We start from the raw sequence: 25,041 nt of genomic DNA on the forward strand, positions 1-25,041 counted from the left end.
TGGCTGAAAGAATAAAGCAGGTGATTCCACGTTGGTGAGAGCGTGCAGCAGCCTGAATGGCCGTGTGTCACTGATGGGACAATTTGACACAATCACCGCATTAGTTATCCAGGCTGTCAAGCACCTACAAGCATCACAGGCCGGTGGGATAAACAACAGACATTTATTTCCTCACCCTTTTGGATGCTGGAAGCCCACGTCAAGGTGTCAGCAGGATTGACTTCTTCTGACTCCCCTCTCCTTGGCCTTTAGATGGCTGTCTCCTCACGTGGTCCTCCCTGTGTCTGCGTCCACATTTCCTCTTCTTAAAAAGACACACTGGATGAGAGCCCACACTAATGACCTTACTAACTTTACTTACCTCCTGAAAGACACTGTCTCCAAATACAATCCCACTCAGAGGTCCTAGGGCTGGGGACTTTAGCACATGGATTTGGGGGGAATGCAATTGAGTTTATAACAACCACTTTGAAAAACTACTGGGAGGATCTGCTAAAGCCGAAAATACCCATATTTTATAAACCATTAGTTCTTTTAGGCATATGATCAACAAAAATGCACACTTACGGGTGCCTGAAGACATTGGAAAGTGTTCACAGCAGTCCTGCTTGAGATAATCCCAACCTGGAAACAACAGAAATGTCAGTCCACAGCAGAATGAATAAACAGTGCTGTATTCATACAATAGAATACTCTACAGCAATGCAAAGGAGTCAGCTACGTCTACACAATGCAGAACACTGCTGAATCTCACAAATGGAATTTTGAATGAAAGAAGTTAGATGCCAAAAAATGAAATTATGTATAATTCCGTTTATTTAAACTTTGAAAATAGTCAAGCCTGATGCATGCTCTTGGAAGCTGGCACAGTGGTTACTTTGGTGGGGGGTGTGCCTCAAGACTGAAACAGGCTCCAGGGGGCCTCTGGAAGGCGGGTCATGTTCTGTCCCTAATATAGATGTTGGTTACTAGGTGTGTTTGCTGTTTGAAAATTTATTGAGCCTCAGAGTATGGTTTACACAACTTTCAGTTTTGCACTGTAGTTCAATAAAAAGTTGATAAAGGAGAGAATCTTTGACCGTAGAAATCTATGGAATTGGAGACTTTCAAAAGTCTCTGTGCTTGTATGATAGCAATGTTATAAGATCCATATCTTCAATGGAGAGATTGTGTTGGATCTCTAAGTTAAATGGGTAAAGAGCTGAGGCCTAAAATCTTACCTCCCTGAACAGGGTACGGGGCCTTCCTCTGAGGAAAGTATCATTTAGGCTGAGAACAAAGAATGAGAAGGAATCAGATATAACCATTTCTAAAAAAAGATTTAAAAATTGAGTAATTATTTAACCTTAAGCATATGGCTCCATGAGTTTTGAAAAATATTCACATATGTGCATCGCACGCCCAGGTGGGAATAGGGGTCAAGGGTCACTTTCTCCCATAAGGAGGTTCCTTTGCTCCTGTACCATTTGCTGGCAAGTCTTGTCCCTGTGAAATTGCTGTGATGTCTTTGTAAAGAAATCACTGACCATGTAGATGTGCGTCTGTCTCTGGACTCTTCTATTTCTACCCTATGCCAAGGCCATATGCTTTTTGCTTATTTATTTATTTTTCTCTCTGTGTGTTGGGGATGGAGCCTGGGGCTGTGTGCATGCTAGGGAAGTGGTCCAACAGACTTGGACCACAGATCTATTTCTATCTTTTATTGGTTGAGCTTTCTTTGACTTCCTATTTTTAACTTAACATATTTTATTTCAACTCCTTTGGTGTTTTCTCAAAAATATACCATGTACACATAATGTATACATATTTAAAATAATACCTACATAAGTTTACATTTTTAGTCTCCTGGTAAATAATATGCAGACCCTGGCGCAATTTGGTTTTCCTCAAAATGTTCCCCTCCTATTCTCCATGCAACTTATTTCCTAGAATGATTTAAAAACCAGGTCATTAAACTCCTTACAAGTAGTGAATAATTACATTTTCCAAGTAATTACACAATTTGCAATCAATGTGTATTTAGATTTTTGAACCAGTATTTGCCATTTTATGTCCTTACTAATGTTTCTAGTCTTACACACTCTATTTTATCAAGTCCACTCTCTAACACTTCTTTCAGGGAGGGACTGTGAAGAGGAATTCTTGTTTGTCTCTATTTTTTTTTTTTTTTTTTTTTAGAGAGAGGGAGAGAGGAGGGGGAGAGAGAGAGAGAGAGAGAGAGAGAGAGAGAGAGAGAGAGAGAGAGAGAATTTTTTTTATCATTTATTTTTTAGTTCTCGGCGGACACAACATCTTTGTTGGTATGTGGTGCTGAGGATCGAACCTGGGACGCACGCATGCCAGGCGAGCGCGCTACCGCTTGAGCCACATCCCCAGCCCGTTTGTCTCTATTTTTAAAAGCAAATTTCAGCCCAGAATTCTATACCCAAATGACCCCAAATCAGGAGCTGTTCCATTTCTAAAGTCTGGTTCCTGAAGAATTTAACTTATCCAAATCCTCACAAGGGCCGTGCATTTTGATTTCTGCTTTCTACTGGGGCTAAGTTCCCATTGGCCCCTGGAACATTTTGTCTGTTGCTTTCTGATTAGGCGCTGTGTTTTTTAAACATGGGTGTTATTCGGCATGTGTTTGGGCCTCTACCATGATCAGGGGTGGTTTGAGACAGAGAAAACAGTGCTGTCCTGGTGCAGCAGGGGCTTGGAGAGAAGGCCTGTGACTGTGGCCTTGGGAGGAAGCAGGGAGCTTGTGGATGTGATTTCAAGGGCAGGCCCTGTCACACAGGGCCAGCAAGGAGTTGGGAGTTCATGGTGTAATGGAAACCCATAGACACATTTTAAACAGAGAAGTGACCTGATAGACTTCCCGATTTATGAAGTAACTTGGCATTTACTGCTGTCTTTCTCTCTCTCTTTCCTTGTCCAGCTTCTTAGAACCCTTGGTGTTACTTTCACATACTTATGTCTGTTTCCACTGCTTCCATACATTCTGAGAATGCTTTCCACAATATAAATAAAGTCTCCAACATTAGCCTGCAGACAATAAGAAACCATGTTAAGGTGCTTGCTTAACCCCGGGGTTATAAATTGCTTGACTCATAGGAAGCAAAAATATAATTTGCATTAGATTTGGCCAGATTTTGGTTAAATTAAAATACAACAGGTAATTATTCAAGAAATGCATTGCAAGAAAAAGAGATGAAGCAGGAGCCTATAGATTAAAAGAATCCTAAAAGAAATATTTACCAGTCACAATATAGAGACTTTATTTGGAATTATAATTTAAACTTAAAAAATAAAACATTATTAAATAATAAGTAAATTATAATGGGATATTGTGTGACATGAAGGAATTATTAATTACTTTAGACATGATAATAGTACTGTGATTGCTCTTCAAAAAAAAAAAACCTTTATCTTTTAGACATATATATACTAAGACATTTTGAGATTGAATTTTCTGACTTCTGATTCAGAATAATATAGAGAAGGGTGGGTACCCAGAGTGACAATGGGAAACAAGATGGCTATGAGTAGATAATTTTTAACCTAGAGAATGGGTATATGGAGGGCTGCAGTCGTGGCTCAGCTGTAGAGCACTTGCCTAGCACATGCGAGGCCCTGGGTTCAATCCTCAGCACCACATTAAAAAAAATAAATAAATAAAATAAAGGTATTGTGTCTGACTGTAACTAAAAAATAAATATTAAAAAAAGAGAATGGGTATAAGGAAATTTATGAAACTAATCTGTCTACTTTTTTATAGGGTTTAAATTTTCTACAACAAAAATCTTTGAAAGAAATTAAAAGTAATTTTTATTTTTATTTATACTTATTTATTTGGGGTACTGGAGATTTAAACCAGGGTGCTTAACCAATGAGCCACATCCACAACCCTTTTTATGTTTTATTTTGAGACAGGATCTCAATGAGTTGCTTAGGTTCTCCATAAGTTGCTCAGGCTGGCCTTGAACTTGAAATCTTCCTGCCTCAGCCTCCCACCCCACTGGGATTATAGGTATGTGCTACTGTCCCCCCCCCCATAAAACAATGTTTAAACATGCAAGTAACAAAATGTGAATTTAATCAATATGAAATTGCCAGATAAAAATGTCTGCAAGGCTTCTTCTTTACAATTATTCTTTTTTAAAATTTCATGTACCATCCACCATCCATCCATTCAATAATAACCACTTATCCACTATCTATCCACCATCCACCTAGCCATCTAGCAAATCTTCATCCAGCCCTTCATAACCCAGCTAGTCATCCATCCATCCATTCAATAATCATTCATGGGGCTGGGGTTGTGGCTCAGGGGCAGAGGGATTGCCTTGTGTGTGAAGCACCTGTTCGATTTTCAGTACTACATATAAATAAATAAAAATAAATAAAGGTCCGTTAACAAATAAAACCATTAAACATCATTCATATATCCATTATCAATCCATACATACATACATACATCCACCCATCCACCCATCCACCCATCCATCCATCCATCCAATCTTCATCCACCCATTCATTCATTCTGTATCTATCCATGCTTTCATCTATTGATCTATATGTCTGCCTAGCCTTAAATTATCAATAACAATTGCTCAAATGTCTGGATCAGTTTCTCCCTTAATTTGCAGTTCTTCAAAATCAGACCTTCAGATGAGGGTTCAAGTGCCAGCAGTTTATTTTGGAGGTGCAGGACAAACTTAGAGTCAGAAGGGAAAGCAGCCAATAAGCTGCCTTATGAGTCAGGTCAGTACTAAGGGAACTTGCAGCCTGGGCCCTGGAAATTCTACAAAATAATGCAAAACTCTCCTTTGAGTGGTGATGGGCATTTCGACACCAGCTGTGTGCAGCCATTAGCTGGGGGCTTTTCTGAGAAGTTAAGTCTCAAGCACTTCCACTGGGCTGTGTCCAGGCCAAGTGCTCTTCCACAACTTTGGAAAAAGCCATTTCTTATGATCTTTGGATCAGGCACTTAAATAGGGCCCAGCAGACTGAAAATGGGTCCTTCTTGAGCCAGGTATTGTGATAACATTCCCGTGTTCCCAGATACCAGCTGCTTTGGAGACTGGGGCAGGAGAATCACTTGAGTCTGCCAATTCACCAAACAACACAGTGAGATCCCTGCTCGAAGAAGAAGGAGAGAGAGAAGGAGTATCAGGTGGAGGAGGAGGGAAAAGAAGAGGGGGAGGAGGAGGGGGAAGAGGAAGAGCATAAGAAGAAGGAGAAGGAGGAGGAGAAAAGGAGGAGGAGGAGGGGAAGGAGGAGGAAGAAAGGTGCATGTTATTGTATGTAAATTGTAACTCCACACTGACTAAAAACAGCAACAATTATTTTATTTGTTTGGCAGATCCACAAAAGAGAAGAGACGTAAGGAGAAGATTTGTCCCTAACATTTTACAGGGCTCCTGACATTGCTAAAACCTTCAACTTGAAGCCAGTCTCTCCCTTGGCCTCCTTTCTCCAGAAAATTCAGCAAGAAAGATTCTTCCTTCTCCTTTTTTTTTTTTTTTTTTTTTTTTTTTTTTAGCAATGAAAATATTTATTCTTCATCAAAGAAATGAAGAGTGAGTTAGTGTATATTCAAATTTTTATACTGAGTTGATTTAATCCAAATTAGAATTTTTGGAAGAAGACAGTACTAATTCCAACACTTTGAGTATTAAAACCAATAAGCTTCCAACATGCATAATTCATATTCAGGGAGAGCTTTTCTTAGCTTCATAATTATTACTTCTTTCCATAGCTGAAATTGCTGGCATTTATTTTGTGGCCCTCTTGGTTTATTTAATCTCTTTATCTATGAAAAGGAAGCTCGCGGAGACTTCTTAGTTTTCCTCTATCACTCCAGGTTTAAACATTGAAAATATCCAAATCCTGGTTTGAAAATGACGGGCTGCCTACCCATAGGTGCCGGAGGGTGTTCTCAAGCCTTCGTGTCCCCAGCCCTAACACTTCAAGTGCCAGCCTCATATGAGGCTGAAAGACTGCAACCTCACTTGCTTTTAGTGAGAATTCTGATCTACTGGTTTCCTGTCGGATTCCTGCTGCAGGTGCTTAGCTGCTTCTGCCACTTTCACTGGAGATGACAAGAGCAACCTCACACTTGTACATTTGGCCATTTTGGATTATAATTTCCAAAAATCCAGAAGCCAACTTTCTCAGAATCAACAGCGTGGTGGCCATCGTCTATTGAGTAATTGTTCTCAATTCATCTACAGTGTTACCACTATCTAGTCTAAGGGTGAGCCCTCCAGTAACCTGGTGTTGTGGGATATTTTCCCTTTGGAAATTCTTTCTTTTAACATCTGCACTGTAGTATATCTCAAATTGCTGATTTATCCTGGCTAATTTGGAGAAATGTTTTCCTTCCTCCAAACCTTGTCATCCACCTCACAGAATGGGGGATTCACAAAAAGCTTCTCAAACCCACTAGCAGTCAGAGAAATGCAAATGAAGTAGGTAGGGAGACATGAGCCCACGATCATCTCCCTAAGATGGCAAACATTTGGGAGTTAGTGTTGCAGTTACTTCTTGCCAAGTAGCAAATTTACCCAACACTTAGCAACAATGCCTTAAGATGGTTGGACTCTAATAGAGCAAGGAGTAGCTGAGAGGCACACCCTTACATTTTTCTGATCTCTCAGAAAACCGTCTTTTTTTTTTTTTTATTGTTGGTCGTTCAAAACATTACATAGTTCTTAATACATCATATTTCACAGTTTGATTCAAGTGGGTTATGAACTCCCAATTTTACCCCGTATACAGATTGCTGTATCACATCAGTTACCCTTCCATTGAAAACCGTCTTAAGGGCTCACTCAGGACCAAATTTTACTGACGATATTCTAGATTTCATCTTTGCATTTTCTTATTTTGAAAGGCTTTGCTTCCTAGAAAGGCTACTCTAAGATTTTCTTTAAATTTTGATATAAAATAAAACAGTTTCTTCTGCTCTTCCTCTCCCTCTCTTGCGTTTTCCCACAAGCAGCCAAAAGATGCCATTTGTCACTTTTATCTTTCTGCCTGGGCATTTCCCCAGCCTGACCTCGTCAGATAAGGCAAACTCTGAAGGTAGTTTCTGGGAATAACCAGTCTCAGAGGCCTTGCACCTCTGTCTCACAGAGGTGTCGAATATAGGATTCAGTCAGAAGGGAACAGCACATCCCAGACTAAGAATGTCCTGATTCTGATCACTGGTCTCCTGGGGAAAACACTGACATTCTACTCTATTACTCCTGAGCCTTGAACGATTGAAGATTTTGAGTTTGTGAATTGATGCCTTTAGACAGCGCATTACCTTGGAAAACAGTGAAGTATGCAAAACCTTTGAGGAGTCCAATATTTATTTAATGAATTCATAGAAGAGAGTCTCTGAAAATACTTATGTGAGGTTGGGTAAATAGGAAACGTTTTGCATTCAATTTACTATTATCGGTTTAACATCGACTTTTTGCAAAGCACAGTCTGAAGAACTTGGGATTGGAACCAGAGTGGGGCCACAATCCCTTATTTCAAATATGATGATATTTCACAGGAAACAACCTGCATGAGGATGTGACGACAAGAGTCATGTGCCAGTTGAGACCTTGTTAAATAATAGCTTTTCCAAATTTTTTTTTTGTTACCAAAGATTCACACACATAATATTTTCTTTCGGAATCACTAATATTGAGAATAACCTATTTGTAAAAATAATCAATTTGTGTCTGAAACTGATTGTTAGGGTGAATTTAACCAAAATTATCTGTAAAAAGTCAATTTATAAAAAGGAAATCTTTAAAAATAACTGATAGAACAATATTATTCTGAAAGAGTCTGTCAGCGGGTTGATTGACATCTTGGCAGGTCACACCCATCTCATTGATGGATGCTGTTGCTGTGTGGGTCCTGGCAGAGCGGAAATAGATTCACATTGTCCCTGGGAATTGACCAGAGGAAATGTCCACTGGCCATTCCCAGACACCAGATGTCCCTCTCCATGAGGCTTCCATGCTCGGTGACCCACATGCAACCCATGGCTCATGGCACAAGTTCTCCGGGGAATTTTCTTGATAGTGCCATTATGACTACATCTTCTTTCCCTCTCCAAATACTCCACTCTGGGAGGGTTAATCCACAAAGGTGTTTCTGAAGTGTGAGTGAAGCATGATTAGCTGCCAAACTGAATTTTGTATCCATTAGCCTGTGGTGTGCTGCGTGGGCTGTCTCTAGTCCAGCGAGGAGGTCCACGGAACAGGGCAGAGGAGAGTGTAGCTGCGGAGGTCACTTGGACCTCCGGAGACCAAGCAGGAAGCAGGTCTGATTTTATTGCGTAGTTACCATGTATATACACTCGGGCAGGAGCTCAGCAGATTACAGGCAGCCACCAATGCAATTTCTGCTAACTGTCCTTGCAGTGACCACTCAAGGAATGGGCCGTGGAGCAAACGCAGGGACTGCAACACCTGGCCTCATGCCCAGGGCTGTGGCTTCGGGGTAAGTGGCCTGCCACTCACGCTCCTAGCACACGAGGGGAGTGGCCTGCCACTCAGACGCCCTTAATGTATGCTATGTATGTAGTACTCCATGCACTTGTTCCCCACAGTATACAGTGTTCTTCTCCAGATCTGTGATGGCAAAGGGTTTTAGTCACTCGATTTGATGGCCTTGTCTCTGTGGTGTTAATCACCTACCTGCCTCTAGAACAGGTACCTCCTGGAACTGAAAGCATTTCTGATCCACTAATAGCATCTTCCTATGAAGTTGGGTGCAGATTTCCATAAAGATATGATCAAATGATTGTATTTTATACTGTGAATAGAAATAAACCTGAGCATTGAGAGACTCAGGTTACAAATGGATAAAGAACAAACCATAGGTACAAGTGGAGTTTTGACCCATAACCTGCAAGCAACTTGCCTAAGAAAGCAAGCCCTCATCTACAACAACGTAGGCAGCCACTCTGCTCGTAAGTCAGACCTGCAGGAAGTCAGATGGCTATCTCTGTGGCAATCTTAGAAGCTAAACAAGTGCTACAAGCCTTTGGCCAGGATTTAACTGACAGTTTCCCTAATCTTTGCCTGCTTTCCATTTAGGACCAACTTAGAGACAGCCAAATATGAACCTCTAATCAATCAAATAGGGTGTCCCCATTTCTAACCACCAGCCTGTACCTTCCTCAGGCCAACAGCCTCTAACCAGGGCACACCTGACTGTTCTTGCTCCTCAGCCTGCTTTTGAGGTTCTGACCAAATGCAAGTGGAGGTGCTTGCTCCTTTCCTACAGCAAGCTCAGAATAAATAGCCTTTGCTTTTCTCATTTGGTTGGTCTCCATTTGTTTGCACAGCATGGTCATGTAAATAGGCTTTGTGCTAATTGGCTTCCAAATCATCCCAACTGCTATTCATTCATTTATTTATTCGAATGAATAAATGAATGAATAGCAGTTGGGATGATTTAACATATTCCTTGTTTTTTGCCCTGGGGCAAAAAACAAAGAGTAAAATACAGTCTCTCCCCTAGAGGACAGTAGCTTAACAACTAAGGAGACAGAATGAATGACTGAGCAGTCTAATCAACAGGAAGTTGAAGTTGAATGGACATTTTTACTTTCATAGTAAGGAACTTGAATGTGGACTAGAGAAATAAGCATTTTAAGTCCACCAAACCCATGATATGACAATATTACTTTAGGATGAATGTGTATTGGTTGAGACCAAATCAGGACGGGGGAAAAAAAATCCCAAACACTGTAGGGAAAGAAAGATCCCCTAATTCTTGTAGTTCTTGTGTAGGGTTCCATGGCTGGAATTTATTGCAAAGGCTGATTAACAAGAGTGTAAGAGTTTTCATTTTGCATGAATGTCAGATCTTCACAAGAAAATGAAATCTGAAGGAATGGCCAGATCATGATGCATACATGCTTTTTTAGGCAAAGAACAATCAATGTGTGCAGGAATGAAGGGCTGTAAAGATCTGGACTAGGATCGTAAGTGCCAGGATCCTAAGTGCCAGGCATGGCACTAGGAGACATGCGGGGAATGTAGAAGCCAGTGGAAGGTAAGCGCTCCTCCAGGGTTTGACAGTTCATGTTCATAGCAGCCCGAATTACCACTCCCTGGTGGTCAAGGCTATTATCCAGCCTTGACATGAAAAGGACATAGCTCCCAAAATAATCTTTATGGCTTGCCGTATTTTGCCTTAACTCCTTCAACACCCTTTTAAAAAAATAGTTGGTGCATAAGAATTATGCAGAACAGTGGGTTTCACCATGGCATATTTGTACATGCACATAATTTGATCAACTTTATATCCTCCTCTTCCCTCCCCTCCTCCCTTCCCCCAATCCTCTTCCTTTACCCTACTGGTATCCCTTCTATTTTCATGAGATCTCCCTTCGCCCCCCCCCCCTTATGTTAGCCTTACTTTAGTTTCCACATATGACCCTTGACTTTCTAAGTCTGGCTTAATTTGTTTAACAAAATACTCCCCAGTTCCATCCATTTCCCTGCAAATGACATAATTTTGTTCTTCATAACTGAATAAAACTCCCTTGTGCATACATACTACATTTTCTTCATCCATTCCTCTGCTGATGGACACCTGGCTGGCTCCAGAATTTGGTTGGACAAGCTAGGCCAAGTGTGCAAAGCTATATTATACTGACTTTGATTCTTTTGGATACATGTTGAGGAACACTGTTCTTATTTTAACAGAGGAAATCAATACAAAGAATGGATAATGAGGCACAAAGGTGTCCTGCAGGAAGCTGCCACCTGAAGGGAGAGGTGGAATTGTTGAGTGTAGAAGTTGGAGGGGGCCTGAGAGCTGCCATTCAGATGTCTGATGAGCTGCTGCTCATCAGTGCCTTGCTCATCAGTACCAGTGCCTTGGAGTTGAGCTGGAGCCTATGGCCCAGCAATGACAGATGTGTGAGGAGGGAACACTGGGGGTTGGTTGGTGCCAGTGCTGGTCCTGGATGGAGCTATGGGCTGCTCCAGCAAGCGCCGGGAACACGGATGCTCCTGGTGACAGAGACTTGGTAACACTGTAAACTGGTGTTAATTACTGTCACCAGCACACAGGCCTCTGCAGGGTGAAGGAGTTTTGAGCATGGTGAAGGCGGAGGAAGGAAAAAGGAAGCAGACAGGATGGACCAAGTCCTCCCTCTTCTTCTAGCTTTACCACCTCCTTCTGGGCTTCCACTGGAAGATCCCAGGTGCTGAGTACAGTCTGCTTTTATTTGTGGGTTCTGCATCTGTGAATTCAAACAACTGTGGATCAAACATATTCAGGAAAAATATTTGCTACTGTACTGAACATGTGGACAACACATAGAAATGATACAGTGTAACAATTAGTCACTTAACATTTAATTGTATTTGGTATTGTAAGTAACCTAAGGATGACTTAAAGCACATGAGAGGATGTGCAAGTCCTATGCAAATACTATACCATTTTATGCCAAGGACTCAAGTATCCTTGGATTCTGGAACCCACCAGAAGCCCTGGAACCAGTAACCCACAGATAGCTGACAGCATTGAGGGTGAGTTGGAACCTGAGAAGCAATCATTTACAATCTGCTAGAGCCCATGGTGGGCCATTCAGCCTCTGCACACAAAATGCTTAACATAATTAATCTTCCTGCAGCAAGAGAAGCATCTCTTTATTTCTATTTAATAAATCGCAAACATCCTTTTATAAAAGAGATCTTCACCTTTCTCCCAAATGAGATAAGAATGTCCAGATCTTTGATCAGTTTCTGGGAGTCACACTCATCTCCTCAGTTACAGTTAAAGCATAGTCACAGACTAAACAGCAAATTGAATCCAAGCTAATATAAAATAAAGGGGAAGAGAGGAAATCAGCACACACAGTGTGCAACTGAGGCAGTAACTTGTTTCTGTAACTGTTGGTCACAGGCAGCAGTCAGTAAACTTATTCACACCCACATATTGTTTCACCTCCCTCATCTTTTCAGGGTTCCTATGTGGTGGGAGTCCTAAAATGTAATGGTCTAAAGGTCACACTCTTCTATGAGGTTATTGTTATTTCCATTAAAATTCTGTTACTGGACATTGAAGTGCTAAACACACCCTAGTGTGACCCTTGGGCATAAGCCTATGTAAGTGGTCCCCAATTCAAAGCATAAATTCCATTTTGTCAGATGGGGTGCTATACCCTAGCCAGTGCTACCAATGTTTTCAGCACCGTTCCACCATCCCTGTGTACCCACTACTCCTGGTGACAGAGGACTTGGTAAACCAGGCATCACCTGTTGCCATGCATGGGCTCATCATTAGAAGTGACGCTGTGAAGGTGGAGAGTGTGCCCAAGACATTCAGTAGACCGTGGTGCGGGCAGGGCATGGGGAGGAACTTCCAACCACTTCTCTAGGATGGAGCGCACTGGCAGCATACTGTTCCCACCTTTACACACACACACAAAGCATGATTCTTCAAATTCACTTGTCATAATTCACCAGAGAACTGAGATCACAGAACCACCAAAATCTATGGGAGATTTAGAGAGAGAGATCTGTATCTTGCTTATTTGTTGAGAAAAAACATTAAATGATATCAGTAATTTAAAAAAACTCTCAGTACCTAACTCCAGACAGATCCACTTAATTCCATATGCTTCCACACCTGGTACTTAAAATAGGTTCAGGCTGAGATGGTCTGGTGGTGGGTGAGTGGAAAGTTCTATAGGCCTACACTATAAGAGACTAGAATACTGTTTTTGACCCATATAAGGCAACTTCTTATGGTTCAATTGAATACATCAATATATTCTAAATTAATGGCTGATATTAAAAATTACTATTTGGATAAGTTACATTATCTAGACTAAAATTATTTGGAAGTCCAAGAAAACAGAAAAAGCATGTAGAAACAGATATTTATTACAGAATATTTTTAAAAAATTAAATGCCTTAAACAAAAAACAATACCATAAAGTGATAAGACCTGGTAGCATGCAAATACTTCAGGTTGGAGAGGCATGTTTGCTCTTGATGAATGTACATATAATAAATTCCTGACATTTGACTCCAAAATGAATGTATGAATCGGCTGGACATGATTATATGACTAATAATTTAAAGTAAAATATAATCTTAAAGGCAATTTAAACACTGGCATTCATCTATAGGAGTCCATTCAAGGTCAGTGACTGGAAAGATATATAAAAAGAACTGAGGTAAAATCTTTAGGAAGCAATGCTGTGCCTATGAACATCTGTAAGATTCAGGCTCAACTTCTGCTTCTGACGAACCTGATTTGGAAAAGGATGTATAACATCCATTACACATCTGTTTCAAACACAGTCTATTTCTAAAGTTACACATCTCTTTACAAATAAATATCAAGTATTAATAGCTGAAAGATGCCACTGGGATGGGCTCCAAAGTCTGCTGTTCTCATGGCCACCCCGAGACATATTTTAAGGCATCATTTTTAATCTTGGGGCTTTAAGAACATCTTCTTTGCTTTAACTGGTTTTATGTTTCCATTTTCATCTTCTTCGTAATTGGCACGGTCTCTTTTCTTGGCAAACTTTTTTCCAATTGTCCCCACCAAGGTCTCATATCTGTTAAAATGACATATAGCACAAGTTTAATTTCAAATAAAGTAGGAATCAAATCTTGTCATGAATATCAAACCAAAGGCAACAAAAATAATAGAAGTAGAAACTATGATTAAAAGAAACAGTTTGATCTAAAAAGTTATGAACTTTTTAAAGAATGACCAAATTACTTCCTGGTTTTGCTTTGCATTACTCTAAGTAAACATTTTTGAGTACATGGAAGAAGCACTGGAGAGGACACTTCAACTGTCAGCTTGCCATAGGCGAAGGCACCTGAGGCTGTTGAGGAGGCAGACTGTAAGTCTTCCTGCCGGGGGCTTCGTTTTTTCATTTTTCTTTGGGGATTGAACCCAGAGGAACTTACTCACTGAGCCATATTTCCAGCCCTTTATATTTTATTTTATATTTTGAGACAAGGTCTTACTAAGTTGCTTAGGGCCTTGCTAATTTGCTAAGGCTGGCTTAAAACTTGCAATCCTCCTGCCTCAGTCTCCCGAGCTGCTGGGATTACAGGTGCGCGCCAACGTGTCCAGCTCTAGGGGGTTCTTTTTAAAGCTTCAGCAGACTGCAGGGTAAGAGAAGTGCACAAAGGGTGCCAATGACACAAGGCCCAGCTTGCAAAGCTGTTCCCAGGTAACAGTTACCTTCTAGCCATTTCCTCATCTGACACATCAAGCTCTACTATCTCATCTTCATCTTCATCTTCTGTTTTGTTCTTAGCATTCATCTGAAGCATCAATTTCTGAAAAATACACCAATGTTGACCATGATGGCTAGCTAGACAAGGCTTTGTGAAAGGATATGGCATCAAACTTACTTGAAGGTGGAGAAACTAAAGTCAAAGAATCCAGAGGACATGTCAGAATTTATAAGGGATTCCCTGTAATACTCGATGAGTTCTGAATCACAGACAAGTAAGAAAAGCCCCACCACACTGTATTTAGTGCCAAGGAATTCAAGGTGTCTTTTCTTTTGCCTCATATTTAACATGGGCATATGATACCACAATATAGTGAAAGGGCGAAAAAAAAAATAGACTTCAGATTTCCTTTGAACTTCCCATCTTAGAGCCCAGTGGAAGATGTATTGGTAGAGGAGGATAGTCACTAGTAATCTGGATTACATGTCTCAGTGGTGGGCGGGAGGGCAGCCAGTGCAGGACAGAAGTGGAAGCCTGGCCCTGCATGATGCACAGAATCTGCAGTCAAGCTCACTCTGAGCTTCAGGGTGGAAGAGGCATGGCACGCAATGTCTCTGAGCCATGGCCTTTCCTCCCTCATTAACCTCTTCGTAAGAGCTATTCTCTAACAGACTAAAAAAAAAATTAAAGAGGGGCTGGGCATATAGCTCAGTTGGTAAAGTGCTTGCCTCACATGCACAAGGCCCTGGGTTCTATCTCCAGCAACACAGACACACACACACAAAACTGAGAATAAAGTACACTACCATAGTTACAGTTGGTGGGGGAATGGCCAGAGGATGAGAAAGGCTGGCAGATGAGAAAACAAGCTCAACTGGTTTCTCTAACACTCAAAGGACCAATAAGAAAATAGGTGACAGCCTTTCCCAAGATAGGGTGTCCAGGATCACAGAACCAGCAACCAGCCCTGTTTTCAGGCACCCTCACATTCCCCTGCATCAGGCATACCTTGGGGGTGTGTGCCACCGAAACCCCGCTCTTTAGACATCCTACACTCAGTTTCCCTTTTTTTTTCTTTCTGCTTCATAGTCCCCCTTTTCTTTCCATCTAAAGCTCAAAGCAGGCCAAAGCAAAGAAAGTATATATTAAAACCAAACAGTTAGTGTTGGCTTTGTGTAAAGTAAACGTAACACCTTAATCATCCCATACTCCCTCCCCAACCTGCTACCCTTAATATAACCCTGTAGCAGGCTCAGTCAACTGTGGTTCTCTAGAGGTGTCCTAGAGAAGCAGTCCTCACCTGGGGACAATTCTGCCCACTAGGACAAAATGTATGGCAATGTCTGCAGACACTTCTGGTTGTCATGACTGGGCTGAAGGCGGCAGTTGTGTGCACTAGTGGCATTCAGTGGGTAGAAAACTGTTCCAAGATGTTGCTGATCACCCTATAATGCTCAGGACAGCCATTACCAGAGAATGATCTGGCCCCAAAGATCAATAAAGCCAAGGGCAAGAAGCCTTGGCTTCAAGTGATATTTACAGAACTAAAATTTATATTGGCAATGTGCACCCGGATGATCAAGTATGAGGTGGGACCAACATAAGTGCCAAAGTTCTATAAAGGTGTTAAATAAAGGTCTGCTTCTCTGCAAACCTGAGGCAGGAAATTCAAACAAACAGCTCAGCTACAAGGTGAATATTCATCTTTTGAACAAACTTTCCAAAGTATTCACTTAAAAGTCTATTTACAAGCTTTGATTAAAATCTGCCCATTAAAAAGTCAAATTATACAATTTTAAAGTAATATTATCCATTAGAAAAGATACATTTACAGATGCCAGAAAATAACTTTTCATAATAGCATCATTTGAATAAAATCTTGACACTCCAGTAAAAGACTCCAGTTGAAATTCTAGCACACTGGCACCATCAGGGACCGTGTGCTGCTGTATTAAATTATCTACTCAATTCTTCCATAAAACTAGACTGCAACGCCTGCAATTTCTTTAAATAGCTACAGCAGTATTTCAAGACTTGTTATTTTCTATACAATAAGGAGAAATGATACCTGGTAGGGAGAAACCTAAGCTCAACAATTGGCAGAAAAAATTCAATTGGAAAAAATTTAAATTTGAAGCAATTATATTTAATACCTCAACTTCAGGATTAAATCCTCTGAATGACATTCTTCCATACAGAAGATCTTCACATAACAAGAAGCTCTGCTCCTCTATTATGACACTCCTAAATGGGAAAATAAACCTGTATCAATGGCAAGTCTACACATAACAAAGCAGGCAAGTAAAAATCAAGACTGAAGGAAAAATCAATCTGACGGTTCTCAGTAGGATCAAGTAAAAACATAGTGTAAGATTTCTAACCCAGGGCTGGAAATAAAATCTGATTAATTCAGTCAGCAAAGGAAGGCCCTGGGAGATGAGAGCTACAGGCTGGAGGGAGGCACAACTCTTCTGAACATTATGCATAAGTACCTGCATGATGTACAGACCAAAAGCATTAGTAAACTTGACTTTTCCAAAGTTGTAGCAAAATTTCTTTGATGTCTACCCCCACCCCCCAATTCTTACTAAACGTCTAGGAAAAAAAAATACATAAATCAAACAAATAAATATGCAGGAGGAGCCTGGGCAGCTTTCACAGAGTGTACTGGTGGAAGTGTTTAGCTAACTACCCGGAAGACTGGCCCTGGAGTTCCCAAAAGACCTTGGGAAAGCTGGATGAGCAAAAGTAGAAACTGGCAGAAATAAGGGTGATGAGGTGCGGAAATGAAACCAAAATCATTCTCCACAATTAGCCCAGGAAGAACAATGCTGGGCTAGGAGCCAACACTGGCACCAGGGGCAGCGTGGCAGCCGCAGTTCCCCTGAAACAGGACTGACTACAGTGTCTCCAAAAGCATTTCTCTTCAGAACCGCCAGTGCATGACCCTGAACCCAAGGTAAGCTTCTCAGCTGGCTACGACCCTCAACAGGCCAGGAAAGCAACACCTCCGTGTGTGGCTTCTACTCTTCAGCAGACTCACTCAGCAAACATTCAGAGATCGGACAAGGCAGACTCTCTTCCAGAGGCTGGGAACAGCCAGGAATGAAAAAGCCTCTGCTCTCACGGCCCCAGACAATAAAGAAAACATTGCCATCAGACAGCAGAAGAAAATTAGCAGGTTTTCCATTCCTGGCCACCCAGAGCCAATTAAAAAATAGGGCAAAATGTGGAACAAATATTTTCTGACTACATCAGAACACTGGCTGACCAAGAAGAAAACCCAATGGAGTGAGCCCCGCCATGTAGGGCTTTCTGCCCAGATGCAATATCCAGATTGTGGAGGAGGAAGCTAGAGACAAACAGCACAGCCCTGCTGATGTGAAGACAAGCTAAAGTTTGGGATGACAGAGGTGGCTAGGCTACATGGGCCAGAGACACACAGGAAATCCAGGACCTGCTGTGGGGTTTCTTCAATCTCCAGCTGAATAAGCTGTGCCAGGTGAAGCCATAACATCAGGAGAAGAGCTCTCACAGATGCCTTCTGGGAGAATAGTTATCTGATGACTTGGTTTTCTGTGGCTGCTGTAGCAAATTACCAGAAAATTGGTGGCTTCAATCATTAGAAACTTAGGCTTTCACCATTCTGGAGGTCACAAGTGCCTAATCAAGGTACCAATAGGACAGTGACTTTAGTGGAGAATTTGCCCATTGCTTCTTTGGCTTCTGGTAGTAGGCAGCACTTCCTGGATTGGTACTACATAACTCCAACTTTTCATACATGGTCACAATGCCTGCTGTGTGTGTCAGATCGCCCTTGGCCTTCCTCTTACAAGATGTAATGATTTGTCCCCCCAGGGATTCAAGTATTAGAAGTTCAGTCCCCAGTGAGGACACGTGAGGACGCCTGAAGCCTTTAAGAAGTGCAGTCTGGAGGGAGGTCCTTAAGTCATTGGAGGGGAGTAATTCTCATGATGACAAACTGTTATAAAAATCTGAGCCTGCAACTGACTCCCTGGCTTCCTATCTCAAGATGGTTGCCCTTCCTTCCCCATACACCACTCAGTATGAGGCACCCCACCACCCAGCCCAGTCATGTCCTTGAACCTACAGAACTATAAGCTAAACAAATCTCTATATTTTTCAAGTTACCCAACCTCAGGCACTTGATTATTGTAATTAAATTAATTAATACATAAGAAAACAAAATTGTATTTAGTTTCCACTCAGATAACCCAGGCAATCTCTCTTTTAACGATCTTTAAGTTAACCATAGCTGCAAAGTCAATTATGCCACCTAAGGTAACACAGGTTCCAGAGACAAGAACATTGATGTCTTCTACCCTACCATATCTGGAAAAGAAAACTCATCCTGCAACTATATGTTGAATAGATATTAGGGCTTGCACAGAAACGTGTCATGTTTGAGTTCTGTCTAGCCAGAGAGCAGAGGTCAAGCCTACTCCCTGTGATATTTAGCAGAAAGGCCCTACCTTAGGAGTAGGGCTAATTAAGCCTTAAAGCAGAATCTATCAGACTGATTCTAACAAAAACAATAAGCTGATCAGTGTAAATTAACTGCCTAATGGAACAAAATTCAACACTCTATCAAGGGAGACAACAAAATCTATGCAGTTAGTGAAGTTAACACACATAATGCAACGCACACATGGAAAATGAGTAGACATGCAAGGAAGCAGGAAAATGCAACACACACACACACAACAAACAAAAATCAAAAGAAAGATGATGGAATTAGTAGAAAAGAACTTTAGAACGGTGATTATAAATATGTTCAAGAATTTACATGAAAAAATGAGTGCATGAAGAAGCAATTAGGGAACCTGAATTTTGAATGGAAACTGGAAGAGTACCAGTTTGTGCTCCTTGAATCACCCAATCTGCCAGTGTACAACTAGACAGTGCCATCTTTTCCTGAGTGAGGGCACAAAGTTATTCATTACCTTCTAAGGAAAGTAATCTAAATGTCATTTTCTGTGTAGAGGGGGAAAACAAAAAAAGAATATTGAAAACAAGATCAAAACTGTCTCACCCTATCTGAGTACAGTGGTGCACGCCTGCAATCCCAGCAGCTCAGGAGGCTAAGGCATGAGGATCACGAGTTCAAAGCCAGCCTCAGCAAAAGTGAGGTGCTGAGAAACTCAGAGAGACTCTGTCTCTAAATAAAATACAAAAATAAGGCTGGGGATGTGGCTCAGTGGTCAATTGCCTGAGTTCAACCTGTGATTAAGTGTCCCCCATCCCCCGCCCCCCCCCAAAAAAAACCCAAAACAAAAAAAGCCCTGTCCCACCCTTCAGTAAACATCTGGAAGATCTGAGCAAGTTCATAAGGCAAAGCACAAATCCAGATTATGGATCCTCGTAAAGACTGATCCTCTCCCCCATCAACACTATCTCCTGCAGCACTTGTTCCCTTCTCACCAATACCTTGCTCCCTCTGAGGCAAATGGAGAAAAAAATGTCTCTTTCTCCTGGTGGGGCAGATGTTCTGTCTTTACAGAAGGGCATCTAAACTCCCAAAAAGGCCCAGAAAAGATCAGAAAATGAAGAAGGAATATAACATGGTAAATAAAAAAAAACTATCAGGGGAAGAAAGGAGCACATATGTGTTTGAAAATGTACACAGCATCTTCGGTTGGGTTAAGTAAAATCACACATGCAGAGCTTGCCAAGGCAAGAGAATTACTAAGGAACAATGATAAGGGGCTTCCAGAAGGATCTAGATCAGTAAATGAGATGAATCCATCACTCCTTCAATCAAAATCACTTCTTAGGCACCAGTCAAGCTTGGAAGTTGAGGGTCACTATCTTTGTGTGCTTTTGCATCTCCAGTACTGGACTACTGAGTGGCTCTGGGCAAACTACTGTTAAGCTGCAAGACGGACAGAATGGAAATGGGCAGCTCTTATGTTTGCTATGATGTAAGGTGCTGAGCCAAGTACCTGGAACACACTCTAGATTCAGTGAATGTGTGCTAGAAGAATGGTCTTTAAAGTAGTAACAATTAAAAAAAAGAAAGACAAAGCTCCTGACCTGAAAGAGCCTAAGTCTAATAAATTAACTCTGTTACTGAAATAAAACTGGATGGCCTGAAGTACACACCTAATTTTGGAACTTAATGTGATACAGAGCACATTATAGCTTCCAATAAAAAGTCCTCTGTTATTATCAGAGATGTATGCACTAGATTCCTTTATTCAATGAAAAAAAAAAAAGACAGTGTTATAAATGATAGCAGGAAGCCAGTAAAAATATATAAATCCAGGTAGAACTTTTATAGGTTTAATAGTTTTTAGAAAATTATTTGCAAGGCTAACCCACGAAACTGAACATAAAATAACTTTATAGTTTACATCACTGGACATAAAATAATCCCTGTCAAATCTACAGGGATTTTCTTCTGACTGTCCCAAACATCATCAATATAAATTCTAATAAACCTACTCTTTTTCTTTAAGCTCTGGCAAATCCAAGTACCAGTGCTCTTCACTGATGATCTTCTTTTCTTCTTCCTCTAGTTGTTTTTTGGTTTCTGAGTCCAGTCCCCTTTGCATAAACTGTCAAAACAAAATCAGTGTCAACACTCTTGTGTGTCTTTACAAACAGGCCTTCTAATGTAATGAACCCAGACCAGTCTTACATTTACAGACTCATTCCTAAGCATGTTGAGTGTTGCTTCATCTCAACACTCACGTTCTTGGTACACAAATACTCATTTATACCTATGTTTGGTACACATGGCAAAATGGAACACCCCGTGGCTGTGAATCTAGTACCTCCACTTTTAGGCATCAGTTTAGTCTCCTGACTCTACAGCATCTCAGAATACATTCTAAAGTTAGCGATTTAGCCTCCTTCACAACTGAGAACCCACAGTAGGCTTTGGAAAAGTATAGTCTTCAGGCTGGGTATTTGCTATCATAAATAAAGTTTTTGGATGTCTGCTAGTATAAATAAAGTTTTATTGGAACAAAGTAATGCTCATTTAGTTCTGAGTGGCAATGGCAGAGTTGAGTAGGTACCCAAAAGACTACCTGGCCCATGAGCCTAAAATATTTACTATCTGAACCTTTAAAGAATAAGTTCACCAAAGCCCATCTGTCCTAAGAGTCCAAAGGAATTAAAAACAAAAACAAGCACCTTTTCTATAAGCAATCCATCATAACGGCAAACCTTCTATCCAAATCCTTTTCTTTGTACTTCCTACCAGGATCACCCTCTGTCCAACAGCTAAAGTCAGTGGTCTTCAAGAGCCCAGAAAACAAGTGAGTTGGACTAAATGCTCAGTGATTTCATACTTGCCTACACTCAGCTCCGAGTGAACAGCGACACTGGCTATAATGCCCCATGACTTCTCACAGCATATACTCTGCTTTTTCTGTAGGCAGTGTTACCTGGGATCCTGCTGGCTAAGTTCTTTCTTGTCAGTGATGGAAACTGCTAACTCAAATGGAGAACCTGATTAATTTTCTCATCTCTCCTTTGCTTCCAACATCCAATTCAAACTTCCCCATTCACTTGGGTGGTGGCAGACTGTTTTAAGACAATTTCTTCCTTGTTAACTCCAGAGTCAGATCTTCGGTCCAATCCCTAATCACCAAGCACATCTTTATTTGGCTTATTCCTAGAGCAAATGCTACTGCTAAAATCTTTTCAGTGCTTGCTTGGTCAGTCTATTCCACTTCTCAAAACCAATGAGATCATAAACCATTAAACCAAAAGAAAATTCTGTTCAGTAAAGACTCAAATTTTGCTGATATGCACAAAAGAAGTACTTTACAAAACATATACGTCATGCTACAATTTGTCCCCTCCCTTCCTCACCCTACTAATCCCTAGTTACACCCAAACTTAACTCCATTCAAATCTTGCCCATGTAACATTTTCTCTTTAATCTTCAAAACATTACTTACACTTTACTTTCTTTTCTTGGAAATTCCATCACTCTGTAAACATGATATCTAACAATCTGTATAAGTACGGATGTTCCCCATCTTAAAACTGTTCAACTTAACAAATTTTTGATTTTATGATGGAGGCAAAGTGACACACACTTCAAATTTTGATATTTTCTTGGGCTATCCATATTCAGTATGATGCTCTCTGGTGATACTAAAGAGCAGCAGTGAGCTGCAGTTCCCATTTAGCCACACCAAGTGGAAGGTAAACAACTGGAACTCTACAGTGTACTATGTGGTTAAGTTAGGTTAGGTGTGTCATGCACTTTTATCCTCTGTTGATTTATGATGAGTATATCAGGGCATAATCTCACTGTAAGTCAAGGACCATCACTAGCAAGTGCCAGGCAGAACTCTGGAGACAGATAAAACTGAGTTCCAGTCCTTACTAGCCGTGTAACTTCAGGCATATCACTTCCTCTCATTTGCCTGAGCTGTAAAGAGGCATAATGACCACAGCCTCCTCAAAGGGTAACTATGTGAATCACATGAATTATCACGGAAAGCACTTAGAACAGGGCCTGGCATATGGTAAAGATTATCAATATTTGCTATCTGTATTATCTAAGTTTTAATTTTGTCTTCATTCCTGTGTTTATTTTACCAACCATGCTTTATCTGGATTGTTGTTCCACTTTGAAAGTATAGGGTTAAAATGACTGAATTTCAAATCTTTAAAAAAAAAAAATCAGTTTTATTTAAAGTTGGGTCACAATTCACTTCCACTCCACTGCCACAATTTTGTGCCTTTTCGGGGCCTTTCTTCCACCAACATATTCTCCACAGGGCAGTTAAAGTGATCCTGAAGAGCAACACAGCTCAAGAGACTGCTCCCTGTGCTCAACAGCTTCTACTGCTCATAAGTTAAAGGGAAACAAAACCCCAAACCAACCCTCCATCCCGCCCGAAGCTCCCTGCACGCCGTGACCATGGCCTGCCTTCCAGACACAGTGGTCACTTTGGTTCTTGGAAACCTTCTTGTTTCCCTTCTCTTCCTTGAACTCAGGCCTTGAACTCGCCTTCCCCGAGCCGGGGACCCTCCCGCTCCCTCCGCCCGGAGCCTGGCTGCCCGCGCACGAGTTAGCAAGCGCCCGCACCGGCCGGGTCGCGGGGAACGAATGAGCTCCACCCGCCGGAGGCCCGCCTGCTGTCCCCTGCACGCCCGCCGCCTCGTCCTGAGCCTGGTCGAGAGGTCAGGGCCCTGTCGCCCCCCAGACCCTTCCAGCACCCGCGCACCTTCATGCGCAGCAGGTTCTTGGACAACTTGGTCTTGCGCTCGGCCGCCATGCTGGCTCCAGCCGCCAGCCTCGCCCACCAGCCCTCTGCGCGTGCGTGCCGCGGCGTGTCTAGTGACGTCACACGCAGCGAGCGTCGCCCTGCCCAGCCCGCGGCCTCTCCGGTGCGTCTCGTTCCTGGGCGCGTTCCGTCTGTTCGCGCGCCTCCTCAGCGCGCTGAGAGGCCGGGTAAGAGCGTGGGCAAGACAGCAGCTTGCTGGCGCGGGCCGCCCACCAAGAGGAGGGCCACCTCAGCCGGGCCCCCTGGGGACTCCTCCCTCGGCGCCTCTCCACCCAGCCGCTGGCGAGGCCGCGGTGGCGAGTCCCCCGACCGTCCCGGTGCAGTAGCTCCATTTGTGTCCCCGATGGCCCCGTGAGGGGCCCCGCGAGGCGGTTGTCACTGCACCGCCGGCCACTGGGAGCAGGGCGGCGTGAGCCTAGGCAGCTGGCTGCAGAACGCCCTTCAGCCCTGTGCCCAAACCATCCCTCCCCCAAACGCTGTGGGCAGGGACTGGCTCCCGGAGCCGAGAGCCCGAGGTTGCTCCACCCCAAGGGGTAGGAAGAGCAAGGAGAGGAGGGTGACCTTACCCTGTGTCCCCCACAGGGCTTCCTCAGCAGCCGCACGTCCCACTCAGGTCCCACGCTTGGGAGGACACCGACATTTCAGCTGACGCAGCCACTCTTTTTTTTTTTAAGAGAGAGAATTTTTTTAATATTTATTATTTTTTAGTTCTCGGCGGACACAACATCTTTGTTGGTATGTGGTGCTGAGGATGGAACCCCGGCCGCACGCATGCCAGGCGAGCGCGCTACCGCTTGAGCCACATCCCCAGCCCAGCAGCCACTCTTTTGAGCTGGGTGCCTTCCGTACCTTGTCCAACTCTGAGGAAGGTACTGCTGTCCTGGGTTAGGACCCGACAGGGAGGGGAACCTGCTGGATGAGTGTCAAAGCTGAGATCCAGAAAGCATTTGGGATTTTAAAAGCCCTGCAGATTTTCTCAGGGGTGTAAATAAAGGCATTAAAATGTGCTAAGTGGTTACAGAAACTCATTTATGCATAAGTATGAGTGAGACCCTGGACACACAGCAGTGTGTCAAAAGGCATGACCGCCCTTTGCAGAAGCTGACATTAAGTGGTGAGTGCCATGGTGGAAAGAAAATAATGACGCAGGAGAGACTTTCAGGGTTACTTTAGATAACAGGGTCCAGAATGGCCCTTGTCAGATATTAGTGCTGATGTTGCTGCTTTATGAAGAGTTGAAGGTAGTGTACTCTAGGTATACTAGAGGGTGTGGTGACTGTAAAGGCTGTGAAATGAGAATTAGATAAAGCCCCTCTTTTCGTGGAGTTTGCCAGTTGAGTACCATAGAGGTTAACATCATGTAGGCTGAAGAGTGGCCTCCCAAAATTCATACAGTGAAGTCCTAGCCCCCAGTACCTCAGAATGTGACTGTATTTGGAGATTCCGCCTTTAAAAAAGTGATTAAGTTTAAATGAGGTGCGAATGGTGGATCCTAACCCAATTGACTCGTATCTTTGATAGGCTCAAACCCAGGGCCTTATGCATGCTAGGCAAGT

At 42.3% G+C, this 25,041-nt stretch overlaps 1 protein-coding gene across 1 annotated transcript; it reads right to left on the reverse strand.

Moving 5' to 3' along the window:
* Positions 1–12,890: 12,890 nt before the first annotated feature.
* Positions 12,891–23,512, reverse strand: Mphosph6 (M-phase phosphoprotein 6). Its single transcript, XM_077792977.1, has 5 exons — positions 23,426–23,512; positions 20,676–20,788; positions 16,364–16,454; positions 14,215–14,312; positions 12,891–13,573 (listed from the first exon to the last, which is right to left on the reverse strand). The coding sequence occupies exons 1-5, from the start codon at positions 23,474–23,476 to the stop codon at positions 13,441–13,443; spliced, it is 486 nt and encodes a 161-aa protein (XP_077649103.1). The 5' UTR covers positions 23,477–23,512; the 3' UTR covers positions 12,891–13,440.
* Between the last annotated feature and the right edge of the window lie 1,529 nt (positions 23,513–25,041).

The sequence above is a fragment of the Urocitellus parryii genome, chromosome 15, assembly GCF_045843805.1.
Source record: "Urocitellus parryii isolate mUroPar1 chromosome 15, mUroPar1.hap1, whole genome shotgun sequence".
Taxonomy (NCBI): domain Eukaryota; kingdom Metazoa; phylum Chordata; class Mammalia; order Rodentia; family Sciuridae; genus Urocitellus; species Urocitellus parryii.

Coding starts and splice junctions, on each gene's coding strand:
- Mphosph6 (XM_077792977.1), bottom strand. CDS start 23,476: ATGGCGGCCGAGCGCAAGACCAAGTTGTCCAAGAACCTGCTGCGCATG. Junction 16,455..20,675: donor CCAGAGCTTAAAGAAAAAGA/GTAGGTTTATTA, acceptor TTTCCCATTTAG/GAGTGTCATAATAGAGGAGC. Junction 14,313..16,363: donor GATTTAATCCTGAAGTTGAG/GTATTAAATATA, acceptor TGTATTTTTCAG/AAATTGATGCTTCAGATGAA.